The sequence below is a fragment of the Tachysurus fulvidraco genome, chromosome 1 (assembly GCF_022655615.1).
Source record: "Tachysurus fulvidraco isolate hzauxx_2018 chromosome 1, HZAU_PFXX_2.0, whole genome shotgun sequence".
Taxonomy (NCBI): Eukaryota; Metazoa; Chordata; class Actinopteri; order Siluriformes; family Bagridae; genus Tachysurus; species Tachysurus fulvidraco.
The window spans coordinates 14,458,638-14,473,701 of NC_062518.1; the positions used below are offsets into that span (position 1 = coordinate 14,458,638).

Genomic DNA, 15,064 nt, shown 5'->3' on the forward strand with positions numbered 1-15,064 from the left:
GAGAACCAATCACAAAACAGAGACAGACAAGGACTAAGACAAAACACCTGGGGAAGAGAATGAATGTAATTAGTGTCCATGGTAACAGATAGGTGGGCGGGGTCAACAATTAACATCAGGGAGAGACGGCAGACAGAAACAAGGGGAAAACACAGACAGACACATTACAGAGCCCCCCCCCCCTTACGAGCGGCTTCCAGACGCTCCCAAGTCCACAAAACCCAGTTCAGGCGGGTGGAGCGAAGGCGCAACCAGGGTGGGAGGGCGGGTCGGGTTCGTGTAGTGGTGGCGCCCGCCGAGCAGGAGGCCAGGGTGGCGCCAGCCGAGCCGGAGGCCGGAGGCCAGAGGCCTGGCCGGAGGCCAGGGCAGCGCCGGCAGAGCAGGAGGCCAGGGCGGCGCCGGCAGAGCAGGAGGCCAGGGCGGCGCCGGCAGAGCAGGAGGCCAGGGCGGCGCCGGCAGAGCAGGAGGCCATTGTGGTGCCGGAGGCAGAGCCAGAGACCAGAGCAGGACCGGAGACCAGGGTGGTGCTGGAGGAGGAGCCAGAGACCAGAGCAGGACCGGGGACCAGGGTGGTGCTGGAGGCGGAGCCGGAGGCCAGAGCAGGACCAGAGACCAGGGTGGTGCTGGAGGCGGAGCCAGAGACCAGAGCAGGACCGGCGACCAGGGCGGTGCTGGAGGCGGAGCCAGAGACCAGAGCAGGACCAGAGACCAGGGTGGTGCTGGAGGCTGTGCCAGAGACCAGAGCAGGACCGGGGACCAGGGTGGTGCTGGAGGCGGAGCCAGAGACCGGAACGGAGTTGGCAGCCAGGGTGGTGCTTTGGGCCTATGAACAGGGACAGGAGGTAGAAGGGCTGGCAAGTCCAGCGAAGCAAAACACAGGAAAACAGAAACATGCATAGGTTCAGGCCAGGCAGAGAGTTCAGGTAGTTTGGGTGTCATGATGTCGACCGCGTCCTCTGACAGTCATTTCGGTCGACCCGGCCGATTCGGCTGGTTCTGTCGACCCTGCAGGTTCCGTCGACCCTGTCGGTTCAGCAGGTTCCGTCGACCCGGTCGGTTTGGCAGGTTCTGTCGACCCTGCAGGTTCCGTCGACCCTGCAGGTTCCGTCGACCCGGTCGGTTCCATCGACCCGGTCGGTTCAGCAGGTTCCATCGACCCGGTCGGTTCCGTCGACCCAGTCGGTTCGGCAGGTTCCGTCGACCCGGTCGGTTCCATCGACCCGGTCGGTACGACAGGTTCCATCGACCCGGTCGGTTCCGTCGACCCGGACGGTTCGGCAGGTTCCTTCGACCCGGTCGGTTCCTTCGACCCGGTCGGTTCCGTCGACCCGGTCGGTTCGGCAGGTTCCGTCGACCCGGTCGGTTCCGTCGACCCGGTCGGTTCGGCAGGTTCCGTCGACCCGGTCGGTTCGGCAGGTTCCATCGACCCGGCAGGTTCCGTCGACCCGGTCGGTTCCGGCGACCCGGCTGGTTCCGGCAACCCGGCTGGTCCAGCTGGCGGCTTAGGGATGCCGGCCGCCCGAGCCGACCTCATCGGGGTATCCGCCAGTTTGGAGACCAGCCGGTTAGCACGGACCTCAGCCGAGCTCGCCGATACGGTAGCCATGGGAACTGGCTCAATCACGGATGTGCACGGGACTGGTCTGGGCGGAGGCACTGTGGAGCATTCGGGCGTCCGTGGCTGATTCCACTCTGTGGCCCACGGATCCCGATGCTTGCTGCCCCCCCCCAAAAAATACTTACGGCCGGCTTCCGTCTCTACAGTACTCACGCTCAGCGTGGACCCGTCCAGGAGCAACGCCAAGTTGACGAACTCCGAGAATGTCTTTATTTCTCTGGTAGACGGCATCAAATACCGCAGGATCTCCCTTAGTCCGTGCTTAAAAACGTCTTTGAGCGCCTTCTCATCGAAGTTGACCTCGTTGCACAGGTCCAAGAATACCTCCGTGTATTCCTCAACTGGGGCGTCCTCCTGACGAAGACAAAACAGGATTTCTGCTGGATCCATGTGGGGTTGGTCGTTCTGTCACGAGGTGACACGGTGAGACAAAGACGAGTGAGGATCCAAATGCAGTTTAGAGGTTTTTACTAAACAAAACACAAACAGGCAGGCAACGCGGAACAAACAGGAAACGGGAACATGGACATGCACACACCAACAACGACCAACAACATTGAAGTGAACAGACAGAGTATATATGGTGAACGAGAACCAATCACAAAACAGAGACAGACAAGGACTAAGACAAAACACCTGGGGAAGAGAATGAATGTAATTAGTGTCCATGGTAACAGATAGGTGGGCGGGGTCAACAATTAACATCAGGGAGAGACGGCAGACAGAAACAAGGGGAAAACACAGACAGACACATTACACTTAGGTCTTCTTCTTCCACTCATTTCATTGTTCCCTCTGTCCGTCTTGTAACGATGGGGAACAGAGCTTTCAGTTACTCTGCACCTCAGCTCTGGAACTCACTTCCATCTGAGCTCCGTAATATTGATTTCATCATCTTTCATCATTTAAATCTCAGCTTAAAACTCATCTGTTTAGTTTAGCTTATTTTACATCATGATTTGTAATGTTGGTCCAATTTGTATTTCTATGTAAGTATTTTATAACTATATTTTTTGTTGTTGTTTTTCTTCTTCTTTTGTACGGTGACCTTGAGTGTTCAGAAAGGCACCTTTAAATAAAATGTATTATTATTATTATTATTATTATTATTATTATTATTATTATTATTATTATAATGCCAGGTCAATACATTCACATGATAGGGATTTTTGATATCAAGAATTCAGTTTTCAATATTTAAAATGTAAATATTACTTTCTAGTGATTTCTAGTAGTAACCATATTTCTGATATCAGGAATTACATTTTACACTAGTAAAAATAATTTCTGATATCTGCTATTGCATACTCACTAGTTGAATATTACAAGAGCCAAGTCATATTATAAATAGTATTTTATATTTGAAAATGGATAAAGAGGAATCTGAGGGAGTCAGTTTAAGTGGGGCCTTGTGCAGCTTATAAAATGAATAATAGTAGTTATCTATAACTTACAGGTGTTATGCTGAAATTTGTTAGTAGAGGAGATGCTGTCAAGTGTGAATGTGTGGCAAATGGTTTACATGGCTCACAGGTCAGGTAGGAGGGTGCTTTAGCAGAATTTTGCTTAGGGCCCCAGGGATGTCAGGATCGGCTCTGTGTATTTATAACCCCAGACTGTGTTTATGATTATTCGTGTACAGTGATTTACATACAGCGGGTAAAATAAGTATTGAACACGTCATCATTTTTCTCAGTAAATTTATTTCTAAAGGTGCTATTGACATGAAATTTTCACCAGATGTTGGTAACAACCCATTCAATCCACACATGCAAAGAAATCAAACCATAGATGTCCATAAATTAAGTTATGTTTAATAATGTTTACTTTAGTTAAGTCTGCCACCAAAATAAAAAGGGTTGTCTTTATGCCTGATGACACATATTGAAAAAAGGGTTTATAACCACTAGTGTTCCTGGTTTGTCGGCTGACATGAAGGGCTTCTGCGAGCGTACACTTGACTTCTCATGAAACAAACTACTCTAATTATTCAAGTAAATGAGGAAGGAAGCAAGTGAATCTGCTTTCCATTTCAGCGCAAACAACGTAACAGACGAGAGCTTTCTGGAAGAAAGGTCAGCATTTTACATACTTTTTGTACTTTATTCATTATGTGGTACATTAATATACTGTTAAAGTTGCCAGTTTAAACAGTATTGTGGAACTGAAAACGTGATGGTTGTTTCATTTGATGCGTGTATGTTTACTAATAGCACAGAGGTCGTGAAAAAGTTTTGAAAAATGCTCGCTCGTTATTTTTGCCTTCACAGCTTGTTATTTTGACTCATTATTTCAAGATATGAGGTCTATATTTCACCAAATGTGTAATTTTTACTTCAAATTTTAACGTCACACATCCTTTCAGCTCACTTACTGTTAGACGTTATAGAATACAGCTAAGGAAGTGTGATGATTTATCACTGAGTTTAGTAACTTATCAAAGACTCTTCATTATGCCATCTCAGGTTTTCCCGAATAATTAACAGTTAAGGTAACCACAATGTATGTTATTATTCCAACAGTTTATCTGTTATGGGTCAAAATAATATAATGAGTTCAAATAGTGATAGCTCTTTGAAATGATGACAAATTAAGTCATTTAACCCCAGAGTAGGTGTAGGGCAGGTAATCAGCTTAGTAACGCCCTCGCACAGGTCATCAGCCTACAGGTGCTGTACCTGGCCTCGCTTCTTTATAAGCCTATAGCGAATACCTGACGTTGTGAAGTTGTGTCTTATAGACAGCCACACTAAACTACTCTGAGTTGTTTTCAGGGTTAAAAAGAAAGGGAACTTGGATTCAGAGAAGAAACATATATATAGAAAGTAAAGGAAGTTATAAGTAGAAGAAAAAATCATAGAAGTAAGAAAAAAAGAGGTCTGAATTCACTATAAATATACAGGTCCTTTAAGTAAAAAGTGATTTGCACCATTCTCATTTTGTGTCTTTAAATTGAAAGTAATAGGTCTGTTCTGTGCTACAAAATGATATTTTTGTAATAAATGCATGACAGAATGAAAATATTACATATTATTGCATACATCTGGGGTACACAAAGAAAATGTAAAATGGATTCTTAAAATCCATTATAAAATATACAATCCTACTTGTTAGTTGATAAACAATTTCAGATCATTTGAGCAGCATGTATAGAGAAAATTTACTTTAATTTTGGAATAATCCCTCTTTAGAATCACTATATCTGGCAACATTATTGCACCGGAGGGCATATTTAATCCATCATAAAATTAAAATTTTAAAATGTTAGTTGATAAATCTCACTCAGATCACTTCATAATGATCAACACCAGGCTCTAATTAAAGATCAGCCAATTTTACTGTGGAATGTTTAAATAATTCCTATTCAAAGTCACCACATCTTGCAATATAATTGTGCCATTTGAATCCATTATAAAATAAACAAAAATCAAAATGTTAGTTAATAAAACCATCTCACATCACTTCAGGATGATGTACCATAGATCTGTATTGTAAAGGTCTATTTTTATTTTTATTTATTTTTATTGTATCTATGTTTAAATCCTTACCATATTACAATTTTTCCTTATACTTCTACTTCACTAAAATAAGGAACGGTCATAAAACACATTTCACTACATGTCATATTGTGTATGTTTATGTATGTGACAAATAATATTTTTATAAATGGATTACAGACATTGTAATTTGAATAAAAATGACCTTTTTTACAGTAAAACTGCCTGATATTTGTTGTGAGCATAGAGTCGATCATTATGAAGTGAGAGTTTTATCAACTAACATTTTAAAATTTTATAATTAATTAATGAATTAACTGCATTTCATTGCCTTGTACTTGTGCCTCCTGGGACAATTATACTATATATGATGACTTTGAATAGGAATTATTAAAAAATTCCACAGTAGATTTGCCTGATATTTATTCTGAACATAGATTAAGTCATTTTGAAGTGACCTGAGATGGGTTTGTCAACTAACATTTGAAACTTTTCTTTCTATGATGGATTAAATTTTGCCCATTGGCGCAATTGTACTGACAGATGTGGTAAATTTGAACAGGAACAATTCCAGAGTAGAATTGGCTCATCTTTATTGTGAGCATAGAGTAGGTCATTTTGAAGAGACTAAAAGTTGTAAAGAGTCTGTCTGTGGTTTGCCCTGCTGTTTCCTGTCTGTAATATCTACACTGTTTGTTCACTTCCCTGGTGCTAGTCGTTGTTTAATGTTTCCCGTTAGCTCTGTGTTCTGCCTAGTTTTGCCTGCCTGCCTGTCTGTTTACCTGTTTCTTATTTTTGATTAATAAATGTTTCAACTGCAATTAGATCCTCACTTGCCCTTCCTGGCACAAGATATGGTGATTGTGAAGAGAGTTTATTAAAAATTCCACAGTAAAACTGGTTGAACTTTATTTTATCTATACATTATGTCATGCTCAAATGATCTGAAATTGTTTAGCAATTAACAATTAGTATTGTATATTTTTTAATGGATTTTAAAAACCTTACTTTTCCTTTTTGTGCCTCATTTTTAATAGGTAATAATTATTCAAATGTTAAGCCTTTCTCCTCATAAATACTGTGAATGGTTTTATTGTTGGAAATATCGTTTTGTGGTAATTTATATAATCACCCAATATAATTCATATATCACCCATTCAGATACAAACAGGGTTTTATACTGCGCCTATACACTCGGAGCCAAAGAGAACAATTTTCTGTCTACATTTCTGAATGAAGAAAGAATCTGTTTTATTATTTTATTGATATGATTATAGAAAAAGTATCATTGTATTAATGTGCATACTTACTACTAAATCTAATCTCTTTTTAAGGGGTGATGCAGCCATGCTGATTAAAAAAATGCACTTTTCACTAGTGCTAATTCTCATGTTTATGGCAGGTAAGCTTCTATAAGCATTTCTATATTACTTTACAATCTCCTGAAAGTATCTGAATGTAACAGGTAACACACACACACACACACACACACACACACACACACACACACACACACACACACACACACACACACACACACACACGTTATTGTGTAATATGTAGTATGTATTTACAGTGATTTTGTCCATAATTGTGTGTAGACTTGCAGGTGAAGGTGGATCCTAACACTGTAGGACAGAGAGAAGTGAAAGTGACCTGTAGCTCCACCTGCAGACTCAACACACTCCGTTTATACTGGTACAGGAATGAACATAATATCGAGTACATAAAGGATGCCTCTATTATATTTGACTCCACCAGTCACTATAATGAAGGCAGCTACTCCTGTAAGGTGTCTGGGTTTGAGTAAATCTATCCTTCAGCATCCAACCAACGATGTGCACAAATATAAATTTAAATAAGCTCTCTTGCAATGATTCTCATAATTTTCAATAGTAAGTGACCCCCAGGTCCACGGGTTTAACTTTTGTGCGTTTTTTATTTTTGCTTGTTATGTTGTCTTTGTAGAAGCCAACATTCTGTTATGCTACTGCAGTTATGTTTCTTAGCCAACTTTGAATTAATTGCTACTCCGCCTAGAGCTTTCAGCCACATGCACAAATTCGAATATGTCGTAGACCCTGATCTGAAGTTTGTTGCTGTTACTTTTTTGTAAATGATCCGGCATTCCCGGTACGGAAGATGAAAGTGGCCTTTTTTCCCCACAGACTCCCATTATAAACTTTGGAGATTTATAACTCGACAGGTTTTTGGGTGATTTACACCAAACCTGGCCAGCATCTTTAGGACCTTACTCCGGACAAATGTTTAATTCGGGGTACTGACGGAACCTTCGGTTTTCCCGTTACCGACGATCGAATATTCCAAAAACTCCCACTAATTTGAATGGGGAATCTATCTATTTGTCACGGTCAGTGCACCGTCCATGCCCACTGAACACCAACACCGAGAAGCGTCTCCAGAATACTAAAGCTCTCCCGGACTACACCTCCCAGAATCCACCACTGACACTGATTACACCGCCACCTGTTCCTCATCAGCCACTTCCTATAAAAATTGAGCGTGAACTTGACACCAGTGCGAAGTCTTGATCTGTTCCGGCAATCATTCTGAGCAATTCCTGTGTTTCCTCTGTTTTGGTTTCGGTTTCTGTTTCTGTGTTCTCCTTATTGATTGTTTGCTGCCTGCCCTGACCTTCTGCCCGTCTTACCGTTTCTGATTTCTGCCTGCTCTCTGACATTGTGTTTACCTGCCCTGCCCTTGCCTGTACGACTACGAGTTTGTCATTATTAAAAGCTGCAAATGGATCAGAAGCCTTATGACTCTTCGTTACACTATTATTCATTAAACATTAAGAAATGCATGTACTGTTCTATGCAGTATAATAATAAATAGAATCCCATCATGACTGCGGTATTCACATGAAATGTCCAAATCCTCAGTAGCCACTTTTTTGCAAATGTATTGGCACCCGACGTCACGTGCAGCCCTGCCCCAAAATAAGCAACATGTCTCACGTGTATTCTGCTCACGGCAGCACCGCCTCCAAAATAAGCAAAATCAAAAAAATTTCTACAACATTGACATGTGACATATTAAAACACTCCGGACAATGAGGGTATTTGCGTCATGGGTATTCGGATGACGGCACATGCTCTTATCAGCTCGCCTGGCGGTCCACTAGCTTTCACAGGTTTTCTGTCCACTTGCCTCCAAAAGTAACACCGACCCTTATGTCCACTCGCCTCCGAGAAGCACAGGCCTTGCCTTTTACTTGCTTCGTCAAACCATCATCAAAGTTTGTCGCAACAAACTTTACAAATCAAGTTTTTGTTTGTTTTATTTGTTTGGTTTTATTTAAAGTGGTAAATAAATATAATGAGCAAATCAAGAGTCATAAAGGAGTTAATTTAATGGTTAATTATTATTTATACTTTTACTATTTTTATTTTTAACACTTAAATTGACCCAAACTATATGAAAACCTCTGATGTATTCAGTGGTAGTGTTTAATAAGTACACTGTATCTACCCTGTACCCTGTACCTATAATTATCTCAGGGATGGACACACAGATTTTGTGTGCAGCCTGGTAGTTTTTTGTTCATATCTGCCTCATGTATAGAAGTGAAAAGTGCTTTCTAGAAAACAGAGAAAAACATGGACATGACTTCCTACTCTGCTAAATACTCAGCTTGTAAGCTCTTAAAAATAACACGTTGCGCTGCGCTGTTGCTGGTGAGCTTCTTTATCAGCTGAGGTATGAGCTGTCTGATGCAGGAACAAATTTTACTAGGCAGTGATTTCATCAGTCATCACTTTATTGTTGAGCATAGTGATAAAATTTTACTTGTCAAAAACACAGTCATCATACAGTATACACACATGCTCAAGATTCTATATTACTAGATAACTAACTCTGTATGTTATTACATCATATTAGCTGCCACTTTTTAGCCAAAACAACTTTGGTCTCCAATCAAAATATGCAACTGAGCAACGCTGGAGTTTGATGGATTTATCTTTTTTCTACCATAATAGCATTAATTTATACACATACTGTCTTTGTGTGTTTCAGGTGTACTGGGTAAACAGTGTTGGGGTGTGACGTACACTGCTGAACATGTGTGTGCTCTAAAAAACACATCAGTTGATATTTCCTGCTCTTATAAATATCCTGCAGGTCACACAGTGAAAAAATCAGTGTGGTTCTTTAAAAATGTTCATAATGAGCCTGAGGATGTGAGAGAGGATGGGGAGTATCATGGCCGAGTGCAGTACACACAGAGCTACCAGAATGACTGTAGTATGAGAATCACTAACCTGAGAGAGAGAGACGCTCAAACATACAGGTTCAGATTCTACACTGATGATCATAAATTAAAAGACACCAGAGAACCTGGAGTCTCTCTGTCTATCACAGGTAATGCTGCATGAGATACTTTTTTTGTTCTTATAGGTAAAGAGTTACACATATTCTACATTAGAAAATAACACAAATCCATTCTAATTGATTGCAGATCTGAAGGTTACAGTAAATCGATCTGAGCTGCATCACCACCTGCACTCTGTCTAACAAACTCACTTACATCTGGTACAAGAACGGACAGCATGTGTCTGAGTGTAAATCTGCCTCCTGCTCTGTAGCTGCAGTCGGTGGTGCGGTCAGTTACAGCTGTGCTGTTGAAGGCCATGACAGACTCCTCTCTCCTCCAATGTGTGAGTGTGGATTTTACTCTCCTCATTCAGAGTCCTACATCTCTATCAAACACTGATCCTGAACACACAGCAGCTGATTCAGGTGTTTTATTTCTGTTCAGATTCCCCTAAAAACACCAGAGCAGTGGTTCTTTCCTCTGGAGACACAGTGGAGGGGGATTCAGTGACTCTGAGCTGTAGCAGTGATGCAAACCCTCCTGTTCTCACCTACTCCTGGTTTAAACAGAGTTCAGCTGCAGACACACTGCTGATAACAGGCCAGAATTACAGCATCAGTAACATCAGCTCCCAGCACACAGGACTGTACTACTGCACTGCTCACAACCAGCTGGGACACCAAGACTCTACAGCAACACACCTGGATGTGTTCTGTAGGTATTGTTTTTATTTATTTTTGTTAAATTTTTAATCAACCACAATTTCTAATCAGACCCACCACGAAACCTATCTGTGACCGTCATTCCATCCGTGTCTGGTGATATGGTCACTCTGTTGTGCACAAGTGACTCCAACCCCAACAGCTCTTACACATGGTACAGGAAAACAAAAGAAGGAGTGAAATTGATCAGAAATGGTACCAGTTTAAATTTATGCTCAAAGAGCAGATGGATTTCATTACTGTACAGCAAGGAATGGATTTGGATCATCCAATTCATCAGACTGGCCAGATACATCAGGTACTCGTTTCTCACAAGTATGCAATGTTTTGTTTGGTGGGATCATACATTACTTTTTCTTTTCTCCATTCAAGACCATGTTTCAGCTATTGTTTAACATGTGGATTGTTGCTAACTGATACAGATAGCAGTGCTGTGAAATACGTGGTCTCTGGACTCGCTATGGCTTTACTTATATTGGTCATTGCTGTTGTTCTGTGGGTGAGGTAAGTAACCAACATTCCATTGACAATTCATTAATCCCACTCTACAAATAATCCACATATCAAATCTTAGGCTCATTACTGTAAAAGATCTGGAGTAACATTCCCCAAAATAAAGGCTTGGAAATTCAGGAAAACACAAGTCTGTAAACCACTTTGAGAACCACTGATTTAAATTTTCCACACATCATTGGGGTTAAATTCACTCATGTAGAATATATAAATAAATTAATGGTGATTTTGTAGGTTTTAAACATCTCAGAAAAATCATAATTACTTGTGTGAGAGTGTGTGAGTGTGTGTGAGTAGCGTGTGTGAGTAGCCTGTCGGAGCAGCATGGCAATGGCGGATCCGAACGCGAAGTTGTGCGAAAGGCGCACGAGAATATTGTCACTGCCTCTAGAATGAACAGTGCAACCATTGTCTTTCTGAATGATGTTGATAGGGTTAGAAAGCTGACTCAGACTGGCATCGTGATTAATGATGAGCTTAAATTAGTTTCTGCCCTCAGTTCTCCTGCCAAAAAAGTAGTTCTGTCTAATGTCCCTGTTTTTATAACTGATGAAATGATTGGTAAAGAGTTGACTAGGTACGGGCGAATGGTCTCCCCCATTAAGCGAATCCCCCTTGGATGTAAGTCCTCACTGGCTAAACATCTGCTGTCTTTTAGAAGAGTGGCTTTTATGATTCTTAAGGAAGGTGTTGAAGAGTTAAATGCTGTTTTTAAATTCAGAATTGAGGGGTTTGATTACAATATATACGTTTCTTCTGATGTCGATATTAAATGCTTTAAATGTGGTAAGACTGGGCATCTTGTTCGGGCCTGTCCTGAGAGACAGAGTGTCCCCGGTGTTTCTGAGCGACCGGGGCAGGATGCAGCTGAGCCTGCTGTGGTCGTTCCCCCTGCGGCTACAGTTCGGCAGGCTGCTGAGGGCCCCAGAGCTGCTGCTGCACCAGCCGAAATGGTGAGTGATCCCCAACCCCAGCCTGCATCTCAAGAGCCCACTGTAGCTGAAGTAACACCAGAGAAACCCCTCTCGGCTGAACCAGCCACGGTGAAGCCATGCTCGGCCGAACCAGACCGAGAAAGGGCGGGCCCAACTGAGAACAGCCCAGTGGCTTCTGGTGCAGTGCTGGAGCTGTCTGCGCTGGCAGAGGCAGGCACAGAGGTGCAGAGCAACCGCCTGGAAACACCGGCCACTACACCAGTGCAGGGGGACGCGGGGACACGTGTAGATGGTGGATGAGCCCACGTTTAAAGTACCAACAAAAAGGAAAAAGAAAGGTAAGGGACAAGGAAAGAAACAGGCAAAAAAAGAGACGAAGGCAGAGCAAAGGGAGTCAGATAGTAATGACTCTGTGTCAGACTCTGTGTTAAACGTTGATTCCCAGGAGGAACAGATAAATGTTGTCTACAGCGCTGAGGACATTAAAGATTTTTTTAAAAAAACACTAAATGGCAGAATGTGGCAATAGAGGAGTTTTTCTCTGATTGTAAGCAGTTTCTACACGATGTAAAACATTTTAGAAAGGAAGGAGCATTTATGGATGTAGAAATCTTTCATTTAAAGAAACTGATCACTAAAGTGAATAAGGAAAACTCTGATGATGATTAATAGTATGTGTGGTGTTTTTTATACTAGAGAGGTTCTTACCCTCTATTGTATTTATCAATTTTATTTTTCTTAATGACTGGAATCAATGTGGCGAGTCTAAATATTAATGGAGCAAGAGAACACAAGAAAGTAAAGCTATACGAACTGTTAAAACAGAAGCGCATTGATGTTGTCATGCTTCAGGAAACCCACAGTGATGTCAGTAATGCTGCTGATTGGGTGAAGGAGTGGGATGGGTTGGCCATTTTAAGCCACAGCACAACACTCAGTGGTGGGGTTGCCTTGCTTTTTACTCGCAATTTTATTCCCTGTTCTTATTCAGTTGAAGCGATTTTGAATGGGAGGCTTTTAAAAGTGAAAACGTTTTATGAGAATGAGGTTTTAGTTGAGTTTTTAGAATGAGGTTTTAGTCCCACCAATGCAGTGGAGAGAATGGTTTTCTTAGATAAGCTTAGCAACGTGATTGCTAGCTGCAACACTGCTGATGTTTTAATTTTGGCTGTTGTTTTTAACTGTACTGCAGATATTTTGGATCGGAACCACATAGAACCTCATGCAGCATCCCGTAAACGCCTGATGGAGATTATGGAGACCCATGAGTTGGTTGCTATACAGTATGGAGAAATCTCAATAAAAAACAGAGACAGTAAACGTGGCATCAACTTACCCTTTTTACAAAGTGTTTTTTGTTCCAGTAGGCATCTCTGACCATAGTATGGTACACTGTACAATCAGTAAAAAGAATGTAAAGCCTGGGAGTCACAAGAGACATTGTTAGATCTCTGAAAGCTCTGGAGATAGAAATAGTGGAACTCCAGCGTTTGGAGGCTACAGGAAATCGAGGGCATATTGAAGCACTTGAGTAAAAAAATATGAATGAAATGTTAGACATCACAGCACAGGGGGCGCTGGTCCGCTCACGCTTTAAAAGCATGAATGAGAAGGATGCTCCATCTCAGTTCTTTTTCAGTTTAGAGCAAAAGAATGGACAGAAAGGGTACATACATGCTTTGCGAACAGATTCAGGGGACCTCTCATCGGAGCCCACTGAAATTCGCAAGCAGACAGTAAGCTTCTACTCGAAGCTATACCGCAGTGAGCGGTCAGGGGCACAGTTGGTGGAAGAGAGTTTCTTGGTGGAACTTCCAAAGCTCTCTGAGCAAGCAGCCAGGGAGCTGGACAAAGAACTGACACTGGAGGAGCTTCACAAGGCTCTCCAGGGGATGCAGAATGGACGGGCGCCAGGTATAGACGGTCTCCCTGTTGAGTTCTACAAGGCATTCTGGGCAGTCATAGGGCAGGACATGCTGGATATCCTAAGGGACAGTGTGAGGGGAGGTAGACTCCCCTTGAGCTGCAGGAGGGCCGTCCTGACACTACTGCCAAAAAAGGGAGACCTGATGGATCTGAGGAACTGGCGCCCGGTGTCGCTATTGTGCACTGACTGTAAGCGGCTCTCAAAAGCATTAGCCTCGAGGCTGACTAAGGTAATGGAGCAGATAATTCACTAGGACCAGACGTACTGTGTGCCTGATAGGTATATATTCGACAATGTACTTTTAGTTTGTGACATTTTGGACGTCTCCAGACAATTGGGCTTAAAGACTAGTCTGATTTCTCTAGATCAGAAAAAGGCATTTGACTGGGTCGAGCATGAATATTTGTAGAAGGTGCTGGAAACCTTCGGGTTCAACTCAGGTTTCATAGCTGTGATCAAAGTGTTGTACAGTGATATTGAGAGTGTGCTGAAGGTTAACGGTGGTTTATGTGCCCCTTTTAGGGTGTACAGAGGTATTAGACAAGGCTGTTCTATGTCAGGTATGCTGTACACTCTTGTAATTGAACCTCTGAGATCTCATTTATCTGGTTTTTACATTCCACACAGCAAGGCTTGACTATGCCTCTCAGCATATGCAGATGACCTATTAGTCATGGTAAACTCACAGAAGGATGTCAGTGTTTTAAATCATATTTTAAGACTTTCAGATTTTATCTTCAGCTAAGGTCAACTGGGGAAAGAGTGAAGCCATTTTAGTTGGCGAGTGGGGCGGTGGGCAACCTACACTACCGGGAGGCTTAGTGTGGAAAAGAGGTGGTTTTAAATATTTGGGTGTCTACCTGGGGAATGATGAGTTTTTAAATAAAAACTGGGAAGGCACTGTAGAGCATGTGAAAGGCAGACTGAGCAGGTGGAAGAGGCTGGTCCCAAGGATGTCCTACAGGGGGTGAACGCTGGTCATCAACAACCTCGCCGCCTCGTCCTTCTGGCACAAGCTGGCGTGCGTGGATTCGCCGCCGAACCTGCTAGCGAGCATTCAGGCCCTGCTGGTGTACTTCTTCTGGGATGGGCTACACTGGAACCCTCAGGTTCCATCTGCCCAAGGAGGAAGGAGGGCAAGGGCTGGTTCAGCTGGCCAGCAGAGCAGCAGCATTCGGCCTTCAGTACATCCAGAGGTTCCTCAATGGATCTAGAGACTTAGTATGGAGAGCAGCAGCCAGTGGATTATTACACACAGTTGGAGGACTGGGGCTGGACAGAACTTTGTTTTTAATGGACACCAAAACGCTGGACGTTTCAGGATTACCATTGTTTTATCGTAACATGTTCAAAATCTGGAACTTTTTAAAAAAAAAAACAGAACAAAGACAGTGGAACACTATACTGGCTGCTAGAGCAGCTGTTCTAGTGTGAACAGCTGTTCTAGCAGCTCTGGTGTATGGCGGGCACATGGACATCTCCAGTGTGGCTGTCTCTGCGCTGTCCAGGACTCCTA

At 42.7% G+C, this 15,064-nt stretch overlaps 1 protein-coding gene across 7 annotated transcripts in view; it reads left to right on the forward strand.

The window, feature by feature from the left end:
* LOC113657015 (sialoadhesin-like) overlaps positions 1-15,064 on the forward strand; it is a 230,996-nt gene that overhangs the window by 64,471 nt on the left and 151,461 nt on the right. For all 7 annotated transcript variants that reach the window (XM_047812245.1, XM_047812238.1, XM_047812253.1 and 4 more), the window contains one exon: positions 9,896-10,165. In XM_047812245.1, the coding sequence (XP_047668201.1) occupies positions 9,896-10,165 (270 nt within the window). The remainder of the gene's footprint in view (positions 1-9,895; positions 10,166-15,064) is intronic.